The sequence below is a fragment of the Trachypithecus francoisi genome, unplaced genomic scaffold, assembly GCF_009764315.1.
Source record: "Trachypithecus francoisi isolate TF-2019V2 unplaced genomic scaffold, Tfra_2.0 Lachesis_group3, whole genome shotgun sequence".
Taxonomy (NCBI): Eukaryota; Metazoa; Chordata; class Mammalia; order Primates; family Cercopithecidae; genus Trachypithecus; species Trachypithecus francoisi.
The window spans coordinates 156,747,730-156,773,475 of record NW_022681468.1 but is presented as its reverse complement, the minus strand read 5'-3'; the positions used below and the strand labels follow the sequence as shown (position 1 = coordinate 156,773,475).

The following is a 25,746-nucleotide window of genomic DNA, read 5'->3' as shown; positions in this document are numbered from 1 at the left end:
TGCAAGCTCCGCCTCCCAGGTTCATGCCATTCTCCTGCCTCAGCCTCCCGAGTAGCTGGGACTACAGGCGCCCGCCACCTTGCCTGGCTAGTTTTTTGTATTTTTTAGTAGAGACGGGGTTTCACCATGTTAGCCAGGATGGTCTCGATCTCCTGACCGCGTGATCCACCTGTCTCGGCCTCCCAAAGTGCTGGGATTACAGGCTTGAGCCACCACGCCCGGCCCGGTAAGATAAATCTTAAAGGTGAGACAATGACTGCAAGCTTTGCTGAATTTTAATATCAGATTTTTTTCATAACAGACTTGAACAGGAGGAAGAAGAGATCCTGGAAGCTGGCTATCTAAACTCCATACAATGAGCTAAGGGTACTCAATGTCCTCAAATGGAGAAATTTGAAAGAGTCAAACGTACACTCTTCAACCTGGGCTCAGTTTTGTTTTGTTTTTAAATCATTTTACCTGTAGGCGCTATGATTAGGAGCTTGTTCCTCTTTCTCAGTGGTGAAGCAAGGTATTAAAGTTATAAAAACAAGAGTGTAAGGCTACCCCAGACTATTTGCCGATACGCATTGAGTACATTGTGTGGAGTAGCACTCTTGCTGTGCAGGTGGTCCAAGCTCAACATTCCTGTCTGGCTTTATTGCCCCGTCCTATCTCCCTCATTCAGCCTTCATTAGCCCTCACCTTCTAGCCTTACCAAACTCCAGCCATTCTGCAACTATGTTAGACACTTCTCTTGCTCCTTCCTTTCTCATTTATCTAGTGAGCTTTTTATTCTCCAGGTATCAAGGTGTCCCATGCTCCCAGACAGATTCCCAGGCATCTTCCTCTCCTTCTAGAAGGCACCACATACGTACCTTCTTTCCAATATTTATCATATTGTATATTTTTTATTTAAATGTGCATTTCCCACCAGACTATGGGCTTCTTAAGAGCATGAATTAGGTCTTCTGTCTTTGATCCCCAGCCCCAGGTGTAGTATCTGGCACAGAGGAGAGCCTCGTTACTGCTTGTGGAAGAGTGGGAGGGAATGCAATATGGCTTTGTCAATTACCCAAAATAATTAGAGGGATCTACCTCATCTTTTTTATTAATTAAAAAGAGCACAGTGATTTCACCCTTTAAAAATTCACCACTTAGTTTAGAATCTATTACAGGTTGAGTATCCCTTATTTGAAATTCTTAGGACCAAAAACGTTTCAGGTTTTAGATTTTTTGGGGTTTGGGAATATTTGCATATGCATAATAAGAGACCTTGGGGGTGGGACTCAACTCTAAACACAAAATTCCTTTATGTTTCATAAATACCCGTAAAGCCTGAAGGTAATTTTATACAAAATTTTTAATAGTTTTGTGCATGAAACAAAATTGTGACTTTTTTGACTGTGACCTATCACATGAGACTGAGTATGAAGTTTTCCACTTGTGGCATCATGTCAGTGCTCAAAATGTTTCAGACTAGAGCATTTCAGATTTTGGATAAAAAGTGGATACCCCAGTTTGAATAAAAAGTGTATGTGTGGGGCCGGGCATGGTGGCTCACACCTGTATCCTAGCACTTTGGGAGGCCGAGGCAGGCAGATCACGAAGTCAGGAGATCGCGCTAACACGGTGAAACCCCGTCTCTACTAAAAATACAAAAAATTAGCCGGGCATGGTGGCGGGTGCCTGTAGTCCCAGCTACTCGGTGGGGGGCTGAGGCAGGAGAATGGCGTGAACCTGGGAGGCGGAGCTTGCAGTGAAGCCGAGATAGTGCCACTGCACTCCGGCCTGGGCGACAGAGTGAGACTCAGAAAAAAAAAAGAGTGTGTATATGTGTAACTCCGTAAAATACATATAACTCCATCAAACTAGAGTGTGTGTGTACATATATATTTGGAAGCGTTTTTATGGAGTTATATTTTTTCTTTTGCATTTATTTGAGACAAGGTCTCGTTCTATCGCTCAAGCTGGAGCACAGTGGCATGATCTCAGCTCACCTCAGCCTCCACTTACTGGGTTCAAGCTATCTTTCCATCTCAGCCCCCTAAGTTGCTAGGACTACAGGTGCGTGTCACCACGCCCAGCTAATTTTTGTATTTTTAGTAGAGACAGAGTTTCACTGTGTTGACCAGGCTGGTCTCAAACTCCTGAGCTCAAGTGATCCACCTGCCTTGGCGCCCCAAAGTGCTGGGATTATAGGCATGAGCACCCAGCCTTTTTGTATACTTTCCTGTATAAGTGGTGACCATTTATAATGAATACATATTCTGTAATCAAGAAACAAGGTACCTTTTTATCTTTTGCTGGAAACCCTATTTTAAAACCCAACTTCCCTTTTGTTGCTCTCTTTCTAATAGAAATGTAAACCCAACAGGGGAGGGGTGGGTGGTTATAATTATTAATCTTTACTTTGAGAATTTCCAGAATAAGATGATACAAGATAGGAAGCAGAGAGGTGATTTTCCTCACTCCTTTAAGTCGGGAAATGATAAATCATCTTATGAAAGAGATGTGAAGAAAAGTTTTTAAATCAATTCAGAATATAACTGGCAATGTGTTTTCCCACTTACCTGAAATAATGAAGTTCTTTAAAACAAATAAGCGAACTGTAACATAGTTTTTTTTTGTTTTTTGAGATGGAGTTTTGCTCTTGTTACCCAGGCTGGAGTGCAATGGCACGATCTCGGCTCTCCACAACCTCCACCTCCCAGATTGAAGCGATTCTCCTTTCTTAGCCTGTAGCTGGGATTACAGGCATGCACCACCATGCCCGGCTACTTTTGTATTTTCAGTAGAGATGGGGTTTCTCCATGTTGGTCATGCTGGTCTCAAACTCCTGACCTCAGGTGATCCACCTGCCTCAGCCTCCGAAAGTACTGGGATTACAGGCATGAGCCACTGCGCCCAGCCTGTGTAGCATAGTTTAATGGCTAGATAGCCTTGCCATTCTTCTCTCTGATGGCTTCTTTATTCAACACTAGAGCAGCCTAATCTTTTTGAGGAAGTAGAAGCCAGAAAGGTCTTTCAGCACTTAAAACTAAACACACACACACCCCAGCCACCTCTGAAGTGCTACACCAGCAAAAGCATTCTGTCTGCTACTTCGGACACCAGGCCACAGTCTGAACACACATTGAACAGGTTCAGTTTTTGTTATTTCTCATTCTTAGCAGCTTGAGCATTTCCCCTGAGACTCATCTCAAATCAGGCATGGAGTCTGCCCACTCACCGGCTTAGGAATTCATTTCTCATTGCTCATCTCACACAGGAAAAGCAAAGTTGCATTTCAAATGCAGTAGTACCTCTGGACCTCTTGGGTACCCATCACACCTCCCCATCTCCCCCAGAGGCCTCTGAGGCTTTCTCAGCCTCACAGGTGCCTCCAGAGTTCCACAGCCTTCTTCCTGTTCTTTCCTCCCCAGGCCGGATTCCCAGAGCTGTGGCTTCCATCAACCAGCACCTCCTGAGATCAGATGATGTGGTAAGCTGCTGCCTGGACCTCGGCGTGCCCAGCATTTCATTCCGCATCAATGGCCAACCTGTGCAGGGGATGTTTGAGAACTTCAACACAGATGGGCTCTTCTTCCCTGTGATGAGCTTTTCAGCAGGTGTTAAGTAAGTTATGGTTGTGATTTCATGGAGAGTAGCAGTTACCCCACCTCCCCACCACCGCTCTGAGCTGCGAAGCCAGCAGTCTCCTTCAGGGCTTCAGTACTGTGAACTAAGTTCCCCAGGACAGTGATGGTGCTAGGGCGAGAGCCAACCAGAGTCATTTGCTCCATCTCTAGTGGTAAAACCTCCCCCAGGGGTTGTATTATGTACTCAGATAAACAGTAAGATTAATAGGATAAATCCTGTGTTGAAAATTAATAATTACAAAAGTATTACATGCTCATTATAAGAAAAACTTCAAAGACATAGTTATGAACAATACAGTAAAAATCACCTATGATTCCAGTGGTTAATCTCTATTAGTTCTTTGGCGTATTTTTCAAGTCTTTTGTTCTACAAATATACATCTATTTTTTAATTGATATCACACCAAATATGAAGTTTATGTCTTATCTTTTATTCAACAATAAATAATGAGCCTTTTCCTGAGTCACTGAGTATTCTCAAAATGATTTCATGGCCATATAGTAGCCCTTTATTTGACTGTTTCATAAGGCAGCATTTACTCTGCTGTTACAAGTCTATGCCAATTTCATTTTTATTGTTGTAAATAAAATTCTTATGAATATCCTGAAGTATAACTCTTTGTATGTTTCTCTTTGGTTCCTCCTTGAAATTGGTCAAAATGCATGTGCCTTTTAAAGTCTAAATTTATAATTATGTGGCCAAATTGATTTTGAGAAAGATTCTATGAACGGTTCAGAATTCCTTATCAACAACTTTAGAATCTAAAAAGCTCTGAAAACCATACATTTGTTCCTAACTCATTTTGTAGTAAAATCTAACCTGAACTTGTGGCAGAACTGTCATCCGCAGAAATGAGGCTGTTTTCAGTCTTTCCTTTATTCTACTTATTGTGAATATTTGTATGTTCAACTGCGGAAATATGAATGTGTCTGATTATGATGTACTGCCCCTCGCCTGGCTGCAGTTTCTGCTTAATGTACATAACAGGTACCTTTTAAAAAAATTATAAAGAATTCCAAAGTCTGAAGCACATCTCTAATGATTTCAGATAAAGGACTTGGGGTGTCATTTAAAGCAACATATGGGAACGTCCAACTGATTGGATCCTTATTAATTTTTACTGTTATTGGTTATTTCAAATCTTTGCTGATTTGGAAAAATTGTACCTTAGAGGATTAATTTTTGATTTTTTATTACTAATGTGGTGAAACATTTTTTATACTTATTTTTATGGATTTTTTCCAACACAGTATTTTTGCCAATTTTGTGTTCTCAGCCTTGCTGATGCTCATTTTTTGGTAGACATCTTACATATTTTGTATATATTGACTTTATATAGTATATGTAATATATTTACATATTTACACATGTCATATATTTACATATTACTTTATATAGTATATGTAATACATTACATATTTACACATACTTATGTGTTATAATTTATATTAAGGATGTTAAACTGTTTCTTATTGGTTTCAAATATTTCTCCCAGTTTCTGATTTATACTTTAAAACTTGGGTTTTTTCCTATTGTTTTTTGTTTTTCTATTTCACAACAGGAATGTAAGTCAAAGAAAATACCAAGAACCCATAATAGTACCACCCAGAGATAATCATATTAGCTTTTTATGTACACAGTTAAATATTGTTCATTTAATTGGGCTTGTGCTATGCATGCTGCTTTCCTATATACTATTGCTATTTCTCTGCCTTTTTCCTTGTACCTACCAGTTGGATGCTATTTTTAATTATTTTAACCACGTTATACATTTTAATGTCTGTAAGGCAAAATCGCACAATAACCCTTCTTTCCCAAACTTTTCCCAGCCATTCTTCATCCCTGTATTTTAAGATCACAATCAATTGAGCAGGAGACTGGTGTCAACATAGAATCATCCTAGTGTCCATGGAAGCCCCTGGAAAGGGTCATGGCAGGAGGAGAGTTGTGGGAAGCAGGGACTGAGATCTGGGATCACAAAGAAACCATTTCAGGGATCCAGGTCCAAGTGAGGGGATTTTTGGGGTGAAATCACTGTAGTAGGCCTCAGCACCTCATGTGGATTGGTAAACCAAGACATGTTCACACGTTTTCCAAAGGAGGATTTTGGTTCTGTTTCAATTATACAAACTATTTAGAAGTAAAGAATTGTCCTTTGCGAGTGGTACTCACCCTCTGGAATTTGAGATAGATGTATGTGTATGTTTGTATATATACGCAAGCATATTTACAAACATATTCATATAAATGGATATAATATACTAAAGTTACATATTGGCATTGTCTGAGGTTCTTGTAACAAATGGAGAACCAGTAGAATTAAGCTTTACTGAGGCTGAAAATCTTCTCATCACATAATCAAGCCAGGGAATCTTACACTATCTGCGGACACTGTATTCTAAGAGTTGAATACTCCTTCTGTGCTGAGGGTATTTCATCTCAAGTCTTTCTTTTTAAATATGTGAGGATACCACATAGAGCTATTCTCATTGGTAGCCATAAGAAGTGTATGGAAAACGGGGAGTGTTGTTGACAAGAGAGGCACTGTAAGCCCAGAAGAAAACTGATTGAGTAAAGGCCTTCTGGAAGAGGGAAAGGACCTTCTAGCCCTATTTTCCGTCTTCCCCACTCCACTCCTTAGGAATAAAGAGAATGAGTACAAATATAAATACAACACAACAGTGTTGGGGTCATCCACCCTTTGACTGAGGACCTTCCCTGAAGAAACAAGGTTACTCTGAGCAGTCAGTTCCCAGGACTGCATTTGCCTATGTAGCTGGTGGCCTTGGTCACCCACCATTAATACTCCTCCCACTTTTACTTATTTTGCCCATGTCCCACTCATTGTTTTTTACTGATTTTCAAAGGGAGTATGTCTATTTCACAAGCATGTCATCTGAAAAAACTACTTAGGCAAATTTAGGTCGATGAAGAAGGGATCTTCTCCAGTCTTCTGGCTAATGGACTTTTCCACGTTTTGTGTTTAGAGAACAGTATGTTTTCAAATACTGCATAATTATTCTTAATCATTACTTCATCCTTCCTGTCTCCCTCAGAACAATGAGATAGGATTTTTGTGTCTGTGATTTTTTAGACGGTAGTGGGGGGATTTTTTTGGAATCCTCTCTTGACAAGAACTGCAGTTAGCTGGTGAAAAAATAGTTGACTGAAAGGTATCCACATGTAGAAGACGTTTCTAGCATCTGGTGTCTAGGTCAGCAGATCACGCAGCCTTCTAAGTGCACAGATGAAAGAGAAGCAAAGTTGCAAGAGAAGAAAAATGAGATGACTAATCATTTAGGAGGCACATCTGCTGAGGAAATTTAAGAAACTGAAGGGTCCAGATGTGTTGACTTGAAGAACCAACAGCTTAGCTCTGAGAGCTTTTTGCTTATAGCAACTGAACAGGTGGAAGGCTAAAAAGCAGTGCCAGTGGGATGTGCAGCGGGGCTTGAAGTCACTGAAGCCTCCTGTCTCTCAGGAAACTATCAGCTCTGACATATTCCTGGCTTCGGATCTCACGGCATGTTGTGATTTGAAGAGACGTGGAATCATAGGGCCTGCATAGTTGGGAAATACATTTTACTGAAATGCCTCTAGCGCATCACATGATGACCTTGGTCAGGGTCGGTGCAGGACCTGTACTGGGGGCTAGCCAGTTGCTCATAAATCAAAATAAACCAAATGACTATTCTACAACCCAGGTGTTATTCTTACGTCAACTGGTAAAGTATGATTCGGTGCTGAAACCCAGCAGTTCTTCTCTGTACTACTTTAGTTCAGTTGAATAAAGAGCTAGAAAGAGAAACCACAATATGAATTCCAAGTTAATTAAAGTATCTTATTGAAAAGAAATGTGTTTTATAATGAAATTGAAAAGAAGGTATTGTTTCCGCCAATACTGTAGAACACATGCCTGGTTTTATAGCATCTCTCCCAGCAAGATGCAAAGTGTTATGCCGGTCTAGAAAGAGATTCTTTTTCTGCCATCATAGAAGTCTTCAGAGTTGTTTCTCATATTTATTTTTAACTTCTGTATGGCTTCTAAATTAGATTTCTTTTTCACAGGCCTGTTTCCTCCTGTTTAATGGTCTTTACTGAGATCCTTGTCTTGAATTTTTTAAATAATTTTTATACTTACAAACAATGTTGTTAATAATACCTGATTAGGATGTCCCTGCCAGCCACCGTCGAAGAGCAAAGCTACATGAAGAGCAAAAATCTTTTTCAATTAGATTTACCCACAGTGAAGTCAAAGTTGGCGTGAGTAATTACTGACAAAACCCACAAATCAATGTCGTAGCCTCTTTCCTCTTAATGAGTATTCCTCCGTAGTTTTCTTCTCAATGTGGTTTGTTTATAGACAGTATTATTAGTGCAGTAGGCCCCCAGTGTAACAACCCTATTCATTATAGAATAGAATTTGGGATGAGGTATATGTACCTTATAGCGTACCGAAAAGTTTGAATTACTTAGATGCCAGGAAGCTCTTACTAAAAGTTGATCTTATATCCACCCCACAAATGGCATGAATCAGGTAGAGAGCATTATACAGAAAGCCATAGGATATAGTGAAATTTGGGTGCTAATTGTTTTTGCAAAAAATTAATGAGTTAGTTATCATAGTAGAATATATTTTATGGCTATAGTTAAACTCCCCATAAATCTTTTTAATCATCTTAAATAACTTTTTTGCCAGCTCTAATTTATAAAAATAACCGTATCCAAAGATAGTATTTGTGGTTGCTGTTTGTTTTCTGTTGGTATTCTCCAGACTTGGCTAAAATTCAGGTAACCAACAGCTTAGCTATTTCCAGCTTGCTGTGGTCAATGCTGTGGAAATTATTGCTGAGATAAATATACTTCTGCAGAGAACATGATGGGCACTGGCTGGATTGCCCTGAGCTTTCATCAAACACTAGCCAGAAAGAAATATGAATGTGGGAATGTCCATAATTCAGATTGTTCTCCAGTCTTAGCGATATGGGCTAAAGATGCAATTATGAAGCGTGACTTACGAGTTGAATTCAGGTCAGCAAAAGCTGGCTAATTCTTTCTCCTCTTAACCACAGCTTGTATCCTTTACTTCTGTGAAACACTATTGCAGCTCTCTGGGAGGAATTCAGTAGCAGATAACAGTAATAAGACATCTTGTAAGACTAAAGTGATTTTACACGTTTGCTAGCAAGCTCTGAATAATAATACGATAGCCCAACGAAAGGAAGGTTAGTCACCCCTTTGAGCACAGCACAGCTCTGTCATGATTTTTACTATTTTTTTTTTTTTAATTACTGGGTCAGTCTTTCAAATCTGGGAATTTGTAATAGGTAGTCCCATCTCTCCTGCAGATTAACAAGCAAAAATTCCGCCGGGCGCGGTGGCTCAAGCCTGTAATCCCAGCACTTTGGGAGGCCGAGACGGGCGGATCACGAGGTCAGGAGATCGAGACCATCCTGGCTAACACAGTGAAACCCCGTCTCTACTAAAAAATACAAAAAACTAGCCGGGCGAGGTGGCGGGCGCCTGTAGTCCCAGCTACTCGGGAGGCTGAGGCAGGAGAATGGCGTAAACCCAGGAGGCGGAGCTTGCAGTGAGCTGAGATCCGGCCACTGCACTCCAGCCTGGGAGACAGAGCGAGACTCCGTCTCAAAAAAAAAAAAACCAAGCAAAAATGCACAAATCTCAAAGACGAAGTCGAAAATGCTGGCAGAGATTTTTCAATATAATTTGTCCTGTGTTTTCAAAATGAGTCAAGTAAATAAACATTTCCTCTAGACATCCCAAAACTTCACTACTCCCAGGCAGCTCTTACTGAAGCTGTTGCTCATCTTTGAGGCGAAAGAATCTAAGGACAGAGTCGCTTACTGTAAACACTTTAAGAAGGAAAACATCTTTGAGAGCTGATGGAACATCTGAGTTACGGGAGGAACCCCAGAAAATGACACAAGAGCTGTGGTGGAAAGGATTCAATTGATTAATGAATTTGATTTTTAAAATCCATTAATGTAGAGAAAAATCTGAGGATAAAGAGGAACTCATTGTAATGAAATCAATTCTTAAATTCTCTTTTTTATTTTAAATTTAACATTTTGGGGATGCTGAATGAGCCCATGGCACTCAAGGAGTCAGAGAGGAAAACATGTAGAGAGGGGAGATTCACATTCCGATTGGACATTTCTCGTTTGTGAATGAGGCAAAGGATTTAAAAGGTAAACATTAAGTGCCAGGTAACCCATTGACTGAGAGAAGTGGACTAGGTAGATTTAACTTTATTGTTTCTTCTACCCCTGTAACTCCGTGCTCTGGACTTATGGCCCTGGGTAAGTTCATGGGTAGGTCCTGTAGCTTTTATTGCTACTTTTAGGAACAAGAACAATCTTGTCAGTCATTTGAAAGTTCTGTCTATTTGAATCTAAAATCAAAATTTGTGTCCAGTTCACAGCTTGAGCCCTCCCCCAGCTTGGGCCTGCGGTATGAGGCAGTTACTCCTCCACATTGGTCTGCCCCTCCCTGACAGGCCAGCTCTTATTGCAGATCCCTCTAGAGTTGAGCCGCAGGGAGAGAAGACCGGAGAAGAAGCGTGTCTGATGGAGTCAGTGCTGTTGCCAGGTAGCATTGAGTCTTTGTGTAGCAGTTGTACAGTTGCTGCCTCTTTCTTTTCTGGGACCTGTTTGTAGTTTTCTTAGCCTCAGGCTGGGAACTTCTGACCACAGTTCTTTTGACACAAGCCTTACCGCTTGTGTTGGCTGCTCCCTCTGGCTGACCCTAAACCTCCCTCCAGATCCCCTTTCCCACATCCCCCAGCCCCTGGGTTTCTGATCTCTACTCAGACATTTGCCTTTCTGGGAAGTCCCTTTTTAAGATGGCAGACAGTAGGCTCATTCATGGAGTCCTTAAACAGCCTTCTAGGGAGCACAGTCCTTGGCGTCACCCTGAGCGGAAGGGCAACTCTTTTCCATGCAGCCCTTTCTCACGCTGTCAACTCTGTCACCAGGAAAATGTGTCCCTCAGTAAACTCCTGAGGACACTTGTCAAGCTTCTACATGGTTTCTTGAAGCCCTAATCATTTGGCTTCCAAAAAGGGAGAACACTTCTCCCTTTCTCCCTGAACGTTCTCTCCAAGGGAATTCTTTCCTTTATCTAGAGGTGTGTGATAGGCTGTGGCTGTTAGAATTGGTTTTACAGTTTTTTGTTTTTTGTTTTTTTTTTTTTTTTTTTTGTATATCCTACATAGTTGACTCGGCACTTCACTTTAGAATGTGAAAATATTTAGCATCCTATGAATTGTGGATTCATACATCTAACTTTGGGACCTGAACCAAAACTCTGAGACAGAGGGGAGCCCACTTTCATATACTCAGATAATTGAAGCGAGTTTCAGATAGTTTGTTTCCTTCTTTGGTTGTTCCCTTCAAACCTAAATTTTATCTCCCTAGTTATTACCTTTGATCTCATCAGTCTGGATCTAGTAGGGCAAGTTATGAGGGGGACCTTCAATATTGGTGGCGGTTTGTTGGATCCCTTCTCACAGATTCTGGGCAGTTTGTTCACAGGCAGTGAGGGGAGGAGCCACAGGTGGTGGGTGTGCCTGGGACCATAGTCTGTTCAGTCTGCCTGCTGAGGGCACAGGGATTCTCATCTGCAGGACTTCTGAAACAATCCAGGACCTTTTCTTCTACCCACTGAAGCACAGCACGATGATGTTTGAAGACCAAAGCTCCAGTATGCAGTAAACACTGATTCCTGCCTGTGTTAATTTATTTTACAGTTTATGTGGCCATTAGAGGACGTAAGATTCAGATTTATAACCAAATGATTGGTCTGCTTTTAATAATTGAATATAAAAACTAAGCATTGTTCTCATTAAATGCTACCTGAAACTCTACCTTTCTTGATTTGTTATCTTATCCAGCAGATTTTAAAACCTAAGATAAATTTTGAAACTCAACAATTAGCAAGAGAGCTCATGAATAATTAAATTCCTCTAGAAATCCTCATAAGAGACGATTTACTTGTTCTTGGAATCCATATGCTAGTGAGTAATGGAATACGCTTACTTGCTGTACAAGCTACTAGGCATTCAGCTGCTCCCAGGAAAGATGCTCAATGAGAAGAGAGAGGCAGAAAATTTCCCACACCAATCCTTTGCCCAGAAAGATCCAATTTTATCCCATGGTTTCCATATGTCAGTAACACAATCTGTTATATTGCAATTGAATTGGGAAGTTCTCAACAAATAATGTTAAGATTTAGTCATTATTTCCTGAGGTTCACTAAATTAGTAATACTGCAGGCTAATGACTCAATTTTGTTTTAATTTCATTGTTCACATTCTTAATACACATAGATCGTGCCCTATTACATACTTAATGTAGGAACATTCACAAGGGACAGTTGTGATTCTAACTATGTCGTTATTATTGAGTACCTTAAAATAGGAAACTGGGAGGTTTTGTATGATTTCTATAATTAATTTTAAAACAGCATTTTATAAAATGCTTTTCAGTTAAAGTGTTCTTATTGGGAAGGAAGAAAACCTTAGCATCTCTTTACTTAAAAGAGGCTTTATTTTCCAGTTTCACAATTAGGTTTCCACCATCACAATTAGGCAGCCAACACTGAGAATATCTTGCAAGGCTGCCCTACCAAAACGTTCCAGTGAAAGGAAGTGAGGCCCATTGGAAAGCATTCTGTTGTGAAAGTTTTGCCAAATCATAACTTTTCTCCATATACCTCATCCCCCTCCACTGATACACTCAGTCCATGAGCAATTCCGAACAAGCCTCATTCCAAAACAAAACTGGGTATGGCTGCTTGGATCACCTCGGGCCAACCCACCATTATCTCCCTGTGACTATTTCAGGAGCCTCCCCATTGGTCCCCAGATCTATCTGCATAGGGCAACTAGGAGAATCTTACATTTCCTTACATTAAAACCCATCAGCAGCTTTCCACTTGGAATAAAATCCTACCTCCTTGCCAGGGCTCACAGACCCTGCCTGATACAGCCCTACCACTCAGGCTCATGGTATTCTCACCCACACCACCTTCCTTCCTGTTATCTGATCCACCCAAGGTCTTCTGCACCTCAGAGCCTTTGCACTTGTTCCTCTGCCTGAAATGCTTCTCCTCCATATCTTGAGCCCACTGGTTTTTCCTTACCCCTCAGAGTTAGCTCACATGTCAGAGAGGCCTTCCTTGATGCCAACAGCCAACCCCTTACCTGAGTGAATTCACATCTCCCTTTTTAAAACCCCATCAGATGTCTCCCGATCAGTAATTACACCTTTTTGTCTGCTAGAATACCTGCTTTGTGACACCAGGGATGCTGTATACCTTGTTCATTGCTGAATCCCAGTACAAAAGCAAGTGCTAATTGTATGGGCTCAGTAAAGATATGTTAAATGGAGAAGGGGAAGGGAATGAATGTTGTACGTAAACACTGCATATATATTGACTTTTTTCCAGTGTTCAATTACTGTTGAACCTCCAGAGTGCCATGTCTTGCCATGTTTTAATTATAGAAAACTGGTTGTATTTCCTCATCAATTTAATGTGGTTGCAGTTGACTTGTGAAAGCTCCATTTCTGATTATAAACCTGGGATTACTTTGACCTTTTTCTTTTTGCGTGGGGAACTTTAGGGTCCAGTCTAACCCTAACCTAACCCGTATATATGAGGCTGACTTTCAGCCAGAATGCTGAATTACGATATTGAAAGACTTCTGCGTGGTGGTAATCAGAGCCTGCCTGCTGTTACTGTCAGACCTTTAGTGTCCTTCCTCACTTTGTTGGGAAGTGCCAGTGAGCACTGCAGGAGGTGGGCCAGGGTGTCAGGATTGGGTACTATCAGGGGGATGATACTAAGAAAGACACTGGCATCCCAGTGAGCAAATGCTTGATGCCCATCTGTCCCCACGCAGCCATGGCTGCCTCCTCACAGCCACCCCGATATGGCTGCTTCAGAGAAATGTGGCCTCCACAGTGTAACATTTTTAAGTAACCTTGCTGGCCATGAACCATTTGTGATTAATACTCTGATGTCACTTAGTCTTTCCCTTGAATATTAAATTAAGATTTTACTACTTTCTCCATATAGTTACATCATGCTTTCTTTAACCGATGTGTGGATAATTTCCCTCAAGAAGAGTTGAAGTTATCATACTGTAATTTCGATATGATCTTTACAGAGAATAATCTCATCATTATCACTTAGGCTTTTCAATACTGCAGTAATATCTATAGTAATTATTTACCTATTAGAGTACAGATAAACTTGGTTCTAAAAACCTAATGGTTTATGTATATAAATGTTTAGGGACTTAGCCATGATAGATCAGCTGAGGGTCATGCCTTGATGCTCACTTACCCCTCTGCTGTTTTGGTACCTACTGGAGGATGTTTGCCGTGGTTAATCTGAAGTCATTCACTTCTCAACAAAATTATGTTGAGGGTGGGAGGCAGGGATTGATCTTTAATTTTCACTTATTTGGGCTGCATTTTTTTTTAACCTCTGTATTTCTGCTGTCTTCAAATGACAGAGTACGTTTCCTGATGGGTGGACGTCATGGAGAGTTTAAGTTCCTGCCTCCCTCTGGCTATGCCCCTTGCTATGAAGCCTTACTTCCAAAAGAGAAGATGAGATTGGAACCTGTCAAAGAATATAAACGTGACGCTGATGGCGTTAGAGATCTCTTGGGTACCACCCAGTTCCTCTCCCAAGCCTCTTTCATCCCATGCCCCATAGACACCAGTCAGGTAGGTTCAAATTGCCAGCAAGACAGTAGATACAGATGAAGCCATAGAGTTAATTCTTTCTTGTCTTTGAACCTTTCTTAATATACATGTTCCATAATTGTTTGTAATGTGAACAACTATTACTCTCCACATTTTCACCATGTGCGTCGATTGGGTCTTTAAGGATTTCTCAGTCAGTGAACATGGTGAACACCTGCTATGTGTGTTATATTCTGTGAAGGATAGACAGAAATATTGATGTATTCTCTGGGAATTCTCAACCAAGTTAAAGATGTAAGAAGCAAATGTATGATTTTTTTAAAAGGCCACATGTAATAAATGCAAAATGAACAGTATGCACCAGTAAATGCTAGAGAAATCCTTTAGGCTAGAATGTTTCTAGAAGTCTGTGTGGTAAGGGTGGAATTCAGTTAGAGCCTTTAATAAGCTTTAATGGGGGAGGGTCTCCAGGGGTGATATAAAAGAAATGGGATAAATAAGGGCCTAGAAGTAAAAACACAAAGTAGAAGTATAGACAGGTGGCAATGCATGTTCTCATATGGCTGAGCTCTTGGAAGAGGGAGGAGCATGTAGGAGAAGAGTTGGAAAAATAAAAGGGAGAGAAACAGGGAATGGCATGGAGGGCTTTGAAAGTGCTGATAAATGGATATTTTCTTTCCTCTCCAGGGTCTGTGTTTTGAGAGAGACACATCACATGGTGTTACAAGGGGCATGCGAGAGCTTTCAGCATTTTATATACAGCAGGGCTGTTTGAATCACTATTCTAGATGTTATAGAAAATAAATGAAAAGAGACCATGCCTCTAAGGCACTTGGGGTTAATAATTTGCACAATGTAGCTCTTTTAGCCTACAGGCTTTCTCTAGCATGCATTTCCCCCATAATAATCATATGACCCTATTATATTCATCTATGTGTATGTGTTCATGAGTTTGCTTCTTACCTCCTGTGGCTAATGACTATGTATTAGTCTATTTTCATACTGCTGTAAAGAACTACCTGAGACTGGGTAATTTATAAAGAAAGAGGTTTAGTTGACTCACAGTTCTGCATGGCTGAGGAGGCCTCAGGAAACTTACAATCATGGCAGAAGGTGAAGGAGAAGCAAGCACCTCTTCACAAGGCAGCAGGAGAGAGAGAGCAAAGGGGGAAGTGCCACACTTTTAAGCCATCAGATCTTATGAGAACTCTATTACGAGGACAGCAAGGGGGAAGGCTGCCCCTATGATCAGATCACTTCCCACCAGGCCCTTCCTCTGACACGTGGGAATTACAATTCAAGATGAGATTTGGATGGGGTCACAGAGCCAAGCTGTATCACTTTCGATAGCATTTCAGTATTTCTCTGCCTGCTTCACAGAGTACCTTGATGGGGAATGAGAATGTTGATAGGAAATTGAGAGGGGGTTGTGAGCTAGAGGTGATTCTAAGAATTAGATCATCTGGGTCCTGTGTATTCTAGATGTCAGGGAGGAAAAATTTTTCTTCTACCCTCCTAGGTTCTGTTTTTGGGGTCCTGTGAATTAAACTGATATGGACAGATTAGAGAGAAAAAAAAATTTTAATCACCTGGTATGGAGTTCACGAAGAAATGTGGCTCAGGGAGGAAGTCAGAATTTGGAGCTTATATACCATCTTAATAGGGAAAGGAGAAGGGCACTTCTGGGAAAATAAATGTCTTTGGGGAAAGATAAATGATTCCTAAGGAGAACGGATAGGAGATACGATAGTTCTGTAACAGAGTGTGTTTAGGTGTGATGATGACCTTTCTTTGGTGGTACGTGACAATTTCCCGTGGGAAAAAAATTGTTGAATTCTTTGGGGGAGTTCTTTTTTTAGGCAGATAAGAGGAGTCCAGAAAAAGCCCCATCCTGTGTCATTTGTTTTTCAAAGTCTTCAGCTCAAAATAATCCTTATACCACTGTGGCATTTCTGGACTCCTTCATAGACAAGAAGCTTGAAGGCCAAGGCCTGAAGGAGCTTCTCCATGGATACAGGGCTGCTGTTGCCCAAGCAGACAGAGAGTAGAAGCATGAGTGTGACTCCTGTCTGGGCTGCCTCTCCTGACTTAAGTAATCAGAAACATGTATGTTACTCAGACAAGGCTTTCTAGAAGATGCTGGCCTCAACAAGAGTTCAAAAGAATGAGGTAAAGTTTTGATCGGGGAGACTTGTTGAATGACTTTGACCAAAATGCTGATAGTGATATAGACTTGACCAAAATGCTGATAGTGATATAGACAATAAGGTCCAGGTTAAGGGGGCCTCAGATGGAGATAGAGGAGCTTGTTGAGAACTGCAGTAAAGGTCGCTCCTGCTATGCAAAGAGACTGGCGGCATTTTGCCCCAGCCCTAGAGGTCTGTGGAACTTTGAATTTGAGAGAGATGATTTAGGGTATCTGGGGGAAGAAATTTCTAAGCAGCGAAGTATTCAAGAGGAAGCAGAGCATAAAAGTTTGAAAAATTTGCAGGCTAATGATGCAATAGAAAAGAAAAACCTAGGCTGGGCGGAGTGGCTCACGCCTGTAATCCCAGCACTTTGGGAGGCCGAGGCGGGTGAATCACCTGAGGTCGGGAGTTCGAGACCAGCCTGACCAACATGGAGAAACCCTGTCTCTACTAAAAATACAAAATTAGCCAGGTGTGGTGGCACATGCCTATAATCCCAGCTACTACGGAGGCTGAGGCAGGAGAATTGCTTGAACCTGGGAGACAGAGGTTGCGGTGAGCCGAGATCGTGCCATTGCACTGCACTCCAGCCTGGGCAACAAGAGTGAAACTCTGTCTCAAAAAAAAAAAAAAAAAAATCATTTTCTGGGGGAGAAATTCAAGCCCACTGCAGAAATTTGCATATATAACAAGGAGCCGAATGTTAATCACCAAGACAATAGAGAAAATGTCTCCAGGGCATGTCATTGACCTTTGCAGTAGCCCCTCCCTCAGGCCTAGAAGGAAAAAATGATTTTCTGGGCCAGGCCTAGGGCCCCCTTGCTTTGTGCAGCCCAGGAATTTGGTGCTCTGTGACCCAGCCACTTCACTCCAGCTATGGCTAAAAGGGGCCAAGGTACAGCTCAGGCCATGGCTTCAGCTGGTGCAAACCCCAGGCCTTGGTAGCTTCCACGTGGTGTTGAGCCTGTGAGTGCACAGAAGTCAAGAATTGAGGTTTGGGAACCTCTGCCTAGATTTCAGAGGATGTGTGGAAACACCTGGATGTCCAAGCAGAAGTTTGCTGCAGGGGTGGGGTCCTCATGGAGAAGTTCTACTAGGATGGTGTGGAAAGGAAATGTGGGGTTGGAGCCCCCACACAGAGTCCCCACTGGGACACTGCCTAGTGGAGCTGCAAGAAGAGGGCCACTATCCTTCAGATTCTAGAATAATAGATCCACCAACAGCTTGCACGTGCACCTGGAAAAGCCACAGACACTCAAGCATGCAGGTCCTCCTGAAATGTCAGCTCTAGCTGACAGATGCCAGGCAAAAGTATGGGTCCAGTGCTAGTCATCTTCTAAGTTGCCAGAAGAAACTAGAAATCTGGAATTTTATATGAAATCTCCCATTTCCTAGGGATTGAATCTGAGAGGAAAAAAAACTTAGGCTCCCAGTTTATGACCTCTGTGGAGAGATAGGAGTAAAACATCAGGAAAATACAGAGGAACTCTCCCTTTAGGTAATCAGGGGAAACTTCTCAAAGGTGGCAACATTTGAACTAAATACGAGAGGATAAACATTGAATGTATTTGCCAGGTGCTAAGGAAGGGTGTGTGGGGGTTATGTGTGTGTGATGTGTACAGTGGGGAGTATTAATAAAGGTTAAGGTTGCATATGCAAGGACACAGAACTGTGAAACAGTGTGGTCTTTTAGAAGAATTTCAAGAAGTTTGAAAAGGATGTGTTTGTAGAGACTATGATGAGAACTGAAGAACAGCACTGTGTGTGTGGTTAATACATCTAGTCTTAGTGTCAAGGAACACTTGGGTGACACTAGAGAGTGTTTTGACATGATTTTTTGTTGTAAACTTGTCCCACTGGCTGCAATGTAGAGGATAGATCAGTGGGGAGCGGGGGAGGCCAATTATAAGGCTCTTGGAATGGTCTACAGAGAAAATAATGAGGTTGAGTAATGGAGAGAAGGGGGTTCCTCAGAAGGACACTTAGGAAATGAACATGGTAGGTTTCATGACTGATTAGATGGGGGGAGTAGTGCTAAGGGAAAGATAATGGGATCACTTCCAGGCTTAAAGAGGTAGTGGGGCCATGCAACAAAAAGAGAAAATAAAAACAGGAGGAGAAAAAAGATTTGGAAGGAAAAATATCAAATTCAGCTTTGAGTAATATATTGAGCTCACTTTAATAGAAGAATCCTGTAGGCAGCTGGAACCATGAGTCTAAACTTGAGACCATGGTTAGAAATGGCCTGACTTGGGAGTGATCATCTACTGGGTGAGAGAGCATGGAGAGAGAAAATAAGGTGAGGCAAGCATTCACATGTGAAGAACATGCAACATATATACCTACAGAAAAGACAATGGTCAGAGAGGCAGCAAGGAGCAGAGAGGAAGCCAAGAAAGGAAGAGGGAGGAGAGCTGGGAGCATGTGGGTCAAGCAGAGTGAGGTCAGATACTGCAGCTCCTCCTCGGTGATGTGCCAGTTCAAGTGGGGTGCCTGACTGCTATAGATTGTATGATAGGTTTCAATATAATTGATTCTTATAGTTCTGGCTTTTCACTTGCTCCTTTTCTTTTAGGTTGTTTTGCCACCTCACCTCGAAAAGATCCGAGACAGACTAGCTGAAAACATCCACGAGCTTTGGGGAATGAATAAAATAGAGCTTGGCTGGACTTTCGGCAAGGTGTGTATCTCAGTGGCCAGGCTGGGGTGGAGGATGGGATTGCCTTGTTACCTGGAACCGTTCTTCCTGCTGCATGCCTAGTTTTCATTGCATTCACTAGTCTGGAACACTGAGGAGACCAGATTTTCATAGACAGAACCAGAAGTCTATCCCCCTTATTCCCAAATACTGGTTTATTTTATTTGGGATATATCGTTGTTTCTCAGCACCTGCTTCAGAATACTTACATCTCTCCTTCAGAAAAAAAGTTGTCATCTCTGTGTGGATAGTGAAAAGTGGCTGATTCATTGTTTTGCATCAGAACATGTTTAATATGGTTTTCAGATGTATCACTAAGATTAATGGACACTCAGAGGAGGGTAGGGAATCTTTCACTGGAAATCGTTTTTCAGAGAGAATGTAAATTGACTGTGTTCCATGATTTGTGTAAGGTCATGTCTGAAGGCAGAAGGACAGGTGAGTTCTGAAGCTTCCTATTACCCTGACACTCTCAGATGACACACATTCTAGTTTCATTACTGACAAAGGCTCTGCACTCCCACACTTATGTATTTATATAGCTACCATAAGATATTCTCACCACATGAGGATGGCTTCACTATTGAACTCCTAATATCTAGCTCAGAGTCTGTCATGTAGTACAGGCATTCAACGAATGTTTGTTGAATGAATGAATTACTTAATGTCTAGAAATGTACTGTCTAATACAAAAGCCGTGAGTTACATGTGGCTGCCGAGTATTTGGAAGTGTGACTAGTTTGGATTGACATGTACTAAAAGTGTAAAATAGTCACCAGATTTTGAAGATTAGTGTGGGGGAAAAAGTAAAATATCTCATAAACAATTTCTTCTATTGATTACTTGTTAAAGTGATTATTTTGCATTTATTAGGTTAAATAAAACACGATTAATTTCAACTTTTCTTTTTGATTTTCTAATATGGCTACTAGAAAATTCGAAATTACAAATATGCTCCACTTTTGTGGCTGACTTTTGGTTCTACTGCACAACACTGGTCCAGATTCTGTAGCCTGTCCTACACTGAAGAATGTTCCTCTTCAGTAACATTATGTTTACGTGAATTTTGGAGGAGCAAGAGCATGGCCACCACATGTAACACTGCTTCTCTGGGAAAGTATGTTCAAAATGCAGATGCTTGTCTAGAAATAAATCCACAGAGCACAAACCACTGGCAACTTGGAGACTGTGTGTCTCGTTTACTAGAGAGATCATCTGTTTGCCTATCAGCAAGTTGCTGTCTTTGTCTTGCCTGATACAGATTGCCTGGGCCGTGTTTCCAAGTATGTTCTGTTCTGTTTTCCCGTGCAGTGCCAGCTGTCAAAACTTAAATCACATTCTTTCTTATGTCACCACCTAGATACGAGATGACAATAAAAGACAACACCCTTGCCTTGTGGAGTTTTCAAAGCTCCCCGAAACTGAGAAGAATTATAACCTGCAAATGTCGACTGAAACCTTGAAGTGAGTGTTTAATTGAGCTGAAGTTGTACAAACAATGAGTAGATGATTTAATGCATTATAACTAAACTGCAAAGATATATCTCTTGCCTGAAAACATGGCACATTCTAATAAATTAGAGGAGATGATGATGAATCATGTCACAAGAGGATTTAGCATAACCATCCACCATTATTATTGACTATATTTCTTAAGAAACCATTTGCTATTTGCTAGGGACAGGGAAAAGGTAAGATGCAGAAAAGAAACTTAGAATCAAAAGACCAAGTACCTCCTGCAGTTCACATTAAATAAAGGAAAAAAGATAAAGCATTTCTAAAACCCATTGGGAAACCTGATTTGATTCACTAAAATTCAATTTTAAAATAACGTTTGCTTCTATGTTGCTACCCATGGGCCTAATTTAGACGTTAACTTTTGTAGCCCAAATTGGTATCTCCCATTTTGAATTCTTTGGGGACTTGCTACCTGTTCTCTTGTCTTTGCATTTCCCTGTTCTCTAGTTGTCACTGCAGAACATTTTAACTTTGTGGTTTTGTTGGCATAACGATGCTTGGGTAAGGTCCCTTGTCCCACAGGCTCACATGGGATACCTTCAATTACATTGGTGCTTCTTGAAGGTACAGCTTTGTACTTCATGGTGTTAAGCACAGCTTATGCACTTACAGGCATCATGCAGTAAATATTTGCTACCTGGGGCTGGGTATTAGCATTCTATCTGTTCCATGGAATTAGAAGCAGCGTATAATTCTAATGCGAATTTATAAAATAGAAAAATGTCTCCAAGAGAGGCAATTAACAAATTTCTCTTTTGTAATCTTATGCTTGCTATCATCTAAATTGGGAGTTGGCAAATTATGGCGCATGGGACAATCAGACCAGCTACCTATTTTTGTAAATAGATTGTTTTTGTAACAGAGTCAGACTCATTGGTTTGCATATTGCCTATGGCTGGCTTTGCTCTGTAATCACAGAGTTATAGCTGTGACAGAGACGTATGGCTCACAAAGCCTAAGGCATTTACTCTCTGGCTCCTTACAGAAAAAGTCTACTGACCCCTGGTCTAAATGAATGGCTCTTGTCTGTTTTCAACTCAGATGTGAGTTAGGGTTCCTTCTGTTCCTAACACTGCAGTTGACCTTGGTCTTCTTCTGTTGTGTTACAGAACCCTCCTGGCCCTGGGGTGCCACATTGCCCATGTTAACCCAGCTGCTGAGGACGATCTCAAGAAGGTCAAACTGCCCAAAAAGTAAGTGATTTTTTTAATGGTTCAAGAGTTTTAACGCTTCAGCCTGGATTTTTAATCCAGGAGGGTGGTACCAAGACAGACAGCAGCCCACGTACTTGCTAGCACCAGCTCAGAAGGGCTCCCCTGTTTCCTAGATGGCACTGAAGCCCTCAGATAGAAGCCTGGTGAAGAAGTATTTCAGGGTTTTCCCTCTTTTTGCCCCTCTACCTGGACCTCGCACTAATATTGTTAGTTTTGAGCCAGGAGGTGTGGAGACGTCAGATGGATGCTCTGTCTTTGGTCTGTAAGAATAGCATTCAGCACAAAAGCTTAAAAATGGTTCACAGTCACGACAGAGAGTCACTCCTCTGCCACTGGACCCGCTTTATAAGTCCTTTGTGGAAGGGGTATCTCTGCCACCGTTCATTTGACCCCCTACGTCTGCCTGTGTCCTACTCTCTCTCCCGCTACAGACAGAGGTGCACATTTCTTTTCCTTGCACATTCAAATGCCTGCTCAGTGGCACATCCACTGGCTCCCTTGTTTGCTTGCTCTCATGCATGCCAGCAGATGTGCAGATGGGTTCACACACAGGTGTCATCATCACTTAGGAGCCAAGCAGTGCCAGCTTTAATCAAACATTTATCTTCCCCCTTCTTTCTTCTTAACCTTCCAAGATCCACTCTCACACACGCAACTCCTGGTACCAAGAAAAGCACATCTGACAGGCTGCAGTGGGGGGACAGGCTGCTGGCCAAAGCTGCTGAGGTCAGGATGCAACAGTCGGTGCATCCTGCCTCTGCCCAAGAGCAGCGTCCTGAAAAGGTGGATGCAGAACATTATCTTCTACGTACCTACCTATCTACAATAGACCCTGCATCTCATGCTGCTCAGAGGTCCTGGATGGATTGAGCCCTAGTCTATGGTTCATCACTGTTGGAGTCTGGCTTTGGCCCAGGCAGTCAGTGGCCCTAGGACCACAGATACCTTTTTCTTTTTCCCTCTTTTTTTTTTTTTTTGAGACAGAGTCTTGCTCTGTCGCCCAGACTGGAGTGCAGTGGCGCGATCTTGGCTCACTGCAACCTCCGCCTCCCCGGTTCACAACATTCTGCCTCAGCCTCCTGAGTAGCTGGGACTACAGGCACCCACCACCATGCCTGGCTAATTTTTTGTATTTTTAGTAGAGACAGGATTTCACCATGTTAACCAGTATGGTCTCAATCTCCTGACCTCGTGATCCGCCTGCCTCGGCCTCCCAAAGTGCTGGGATTACAGTATGAGCCACCGTACCCGGATGCCATAGATACATTTAAACTCATATTCCCCCATAGCTGTGACAATCTGCTTTCCTGAGTTTCACTCCACAGTATACCCCAGACTTCTCCATTTACATGATGTGTCTACCTAGAGCTCTTCCACTTCTTCCCGTTGTCAGTCAATTTACAGACATTTGAGGCTGTGACTCTTGGACTGGACAGCTAACTGCTAAGATCACTTTAAGTTCAAAAATTCTCTGACATCATTCTTTTTTTTTTTTTTTTTTTTTTGAGACAGGGTCTTGCTCTGTCACCCAGGCTGGAGTGCAGTGATGTGATCTCGGCTCACTGTAAGCTCCGCCGCCTCCCAGGTTCACGCCATTCTCCTGCCTCAGTCTGCTGAGTAGCTGGGACTACAGGCTCCCGCCAGCCTGCCCGGCTAACTTTTTGTATTTGTAATAGAGACGGGGTTTCACCGTGTTAGCCAGGATGGTCTCGATCTCCTGACCTCGTGATCCGCCCACCTTGGCCTCCCAAAGTGCTGGGATTACAGGCGTGAGCCACGGCACCGGGCCCTTTTTTAATTCCGAAAGTAAAAGTTTAGCCTTTACATTTCGACTGAGTGATTATTCTGTGCTGATTTATAAGAAGACATTTGGCAACAAGACCTTGGTTTTGACTTCTCGTGTTTTTGTTGTGGGCTGACGGGCTTCTGGTAATGTTGCAGCATACTTAATGTGCCCATTATTTGTAGAGAACAGAGGTAGTTTTCTTAGAAATAAAGATGGTTTGTACTGACCATCTGCTTTTTTCAAGTCTTCTTTGAAATATGTTATATATGTTGGGAAGGAGGATGGTAGATTGGGAGCTTCATCTATAGACTTGAAACAGAGCTGAGCTATTCGTTCAGCCAAAGAGTGAGACCTGTGACCGTAGCCTTATTTGCATAGCATTGTTACCATGTGCTCTTGGTCTAAAATCTGGAATGAGAACCTCATGGAGATCTGTTAAAACAGTGCACTTTTACATTTACTTGTAGCTATATGATGTCCAATGGCTATAAGCCAGCCCCTTTGGATTTGTCTGATGTGAAGCTGTTACCTCCTCAAGAAATTTTAGTGGATAAGCTTGCAGAAAATGCGCACAATGTTTGGGCAAAAGACAGAATAAAACAAGGATGGACCTATGGCATCCAACAGGTAAGAAATGCTGGGTCAGGCATGCTGGCAAAGTTAGAAGATAGGATCATCCATCCACATGCCATTTTGGGTTGGTGTGTGTTACATCAGAAGGAAGAGGTTGCCTTTGCACTCTGTCCCTCACACCTCAGTGTGTTCATTATTTATGGAATCACGGGGCTGGACAGAATTTGTCATGGTCACATCATAGCTCAGCAGTATGTCTGGGATGGTCCCACGTATCTGCTGGTGAGGATGAAATGGAGGGGAAGCTAGCCCAGCAGAGCAGCAAACCAGCTGCCCAAAAGGTTTTGCCTCCTTACTTTAGTCCACTGGGCCAACGATTTCTGGGCAGAAGTCTTGGCCTGAGCAGGAGGCAGCTTGAAAGCCAGAGCACAGCAAGAAATTAGATAGAGTTTAGTCCCAAACCACCTGGCACACCTCTTTCCTTGAGATGGTTTCTCTCATCTTAGTAATCACCAGTGGTGGGGTTAGTATCAGGGAAGTTCAGGAGTGGCTGTGTGCACATTAGTGAATTCATACTGGAGCCTCCAAACCTGCACACATCTGGAAGCCAGGAAGAATACAACTATGGAAACTATGGGGGGGAGGAGGAGCAGCCAAGTGAAGAGGTTCAAAACAGCTTGTTATACTTATGAGTGTGGGTGACTTATCTCTACAATTGTCCCTATTGTCTTCTTAGTCCCTCCTAAGGCACTAAGAGGAACATTACTACAAATGTGTGTCCTTTGCCATGAAATGAACACCCTGTGGCTCTGCCACCGTTTCCGATGTTTCTCCATGAAGGCTTGTTAAGCTGTCATGAGAAGGCTATAGCAACCTAAATCATGATATGATCTTTCATAGGGAAATCATTATACAAATCTCCATCTGCTTTGCCTTGGGAGTGGAGGTTTCTAACCAATTCTGTGTCGCTTCATTTTATTCACAGGCTGGTATTATTAAAAGTGTTTTTGTTTTGTTTTGTTTTGTTTTGTTTAATGAGACCCAGGCTGGAGTGCAGTGGCGTGACCTCAGCTCACTGCAACCTTCATCTCCTGGGTTCGAGTGATTCTCCTGCCTCAGCCTCCCAGGTAGCTGGGATTACAGGCACTCACCACCACACCCGGCTAATTTTTGTATTGTTTGTAGAGATGGGGTTTTACCGTGTTGGCCAGACTGGTCTCGAACTCCTGACCTCATGGGATCTGCCCACCTCGGCCTCCCAAAGTGCTGGGATTACAGGCATGAGTCACCACACCCGGCCAAAAGTGTTTTTTAATGCTAGCTTTGAGCATTAGTAAAATGTTTTCATTTATAGCCATTTAATCTGGAGAAGAAGTGGCAAGTATGTACATTAGTAAATGTGAAGGCACTG

The 25,746-nt window shown here is 42.1% G+C and overlaps 1 protein-coding gene across 1 annotated transcript in view; it reads left to right on the top strand.

The window, feature by feature from the left end:
• The window catches only part of RYR3 (ryanodine receptor 3), a 396,626-nt gene that overhangs the window by 138,946 nt on the left and 231,934 nt on the right, over nucleotides 1-25,746 (top strand). Inside the window, 9 exon segments of the mRNA XM_033190880.1 lie at nucleotides 3,405-3,458; nucleotides 3,461-3,484; nucleotides 3,487-3,534; nucleotides 3,537-3,597; nucleotides 14,162-14,378; nucleotides 19,122-19,226; nucleotides 20,605-20,708; nucleotides 21,872-21,955; nucleotides 24,230-24,389. Of these exon segments, the coding sequence (XP_033046771.1) occupies nucleotides 3,405-3,458; nucleotides 3,461-3,484; nucleotides 3,487-3,534; nucleotides 3,537-3,597; nucleotides 14,162-14,378; nucleotides 19,122-19,226; nucleotides 20,605-20,708; nucleotides 21,872-21,955; nucleotides 24,230-24,389 (857 nt within the window).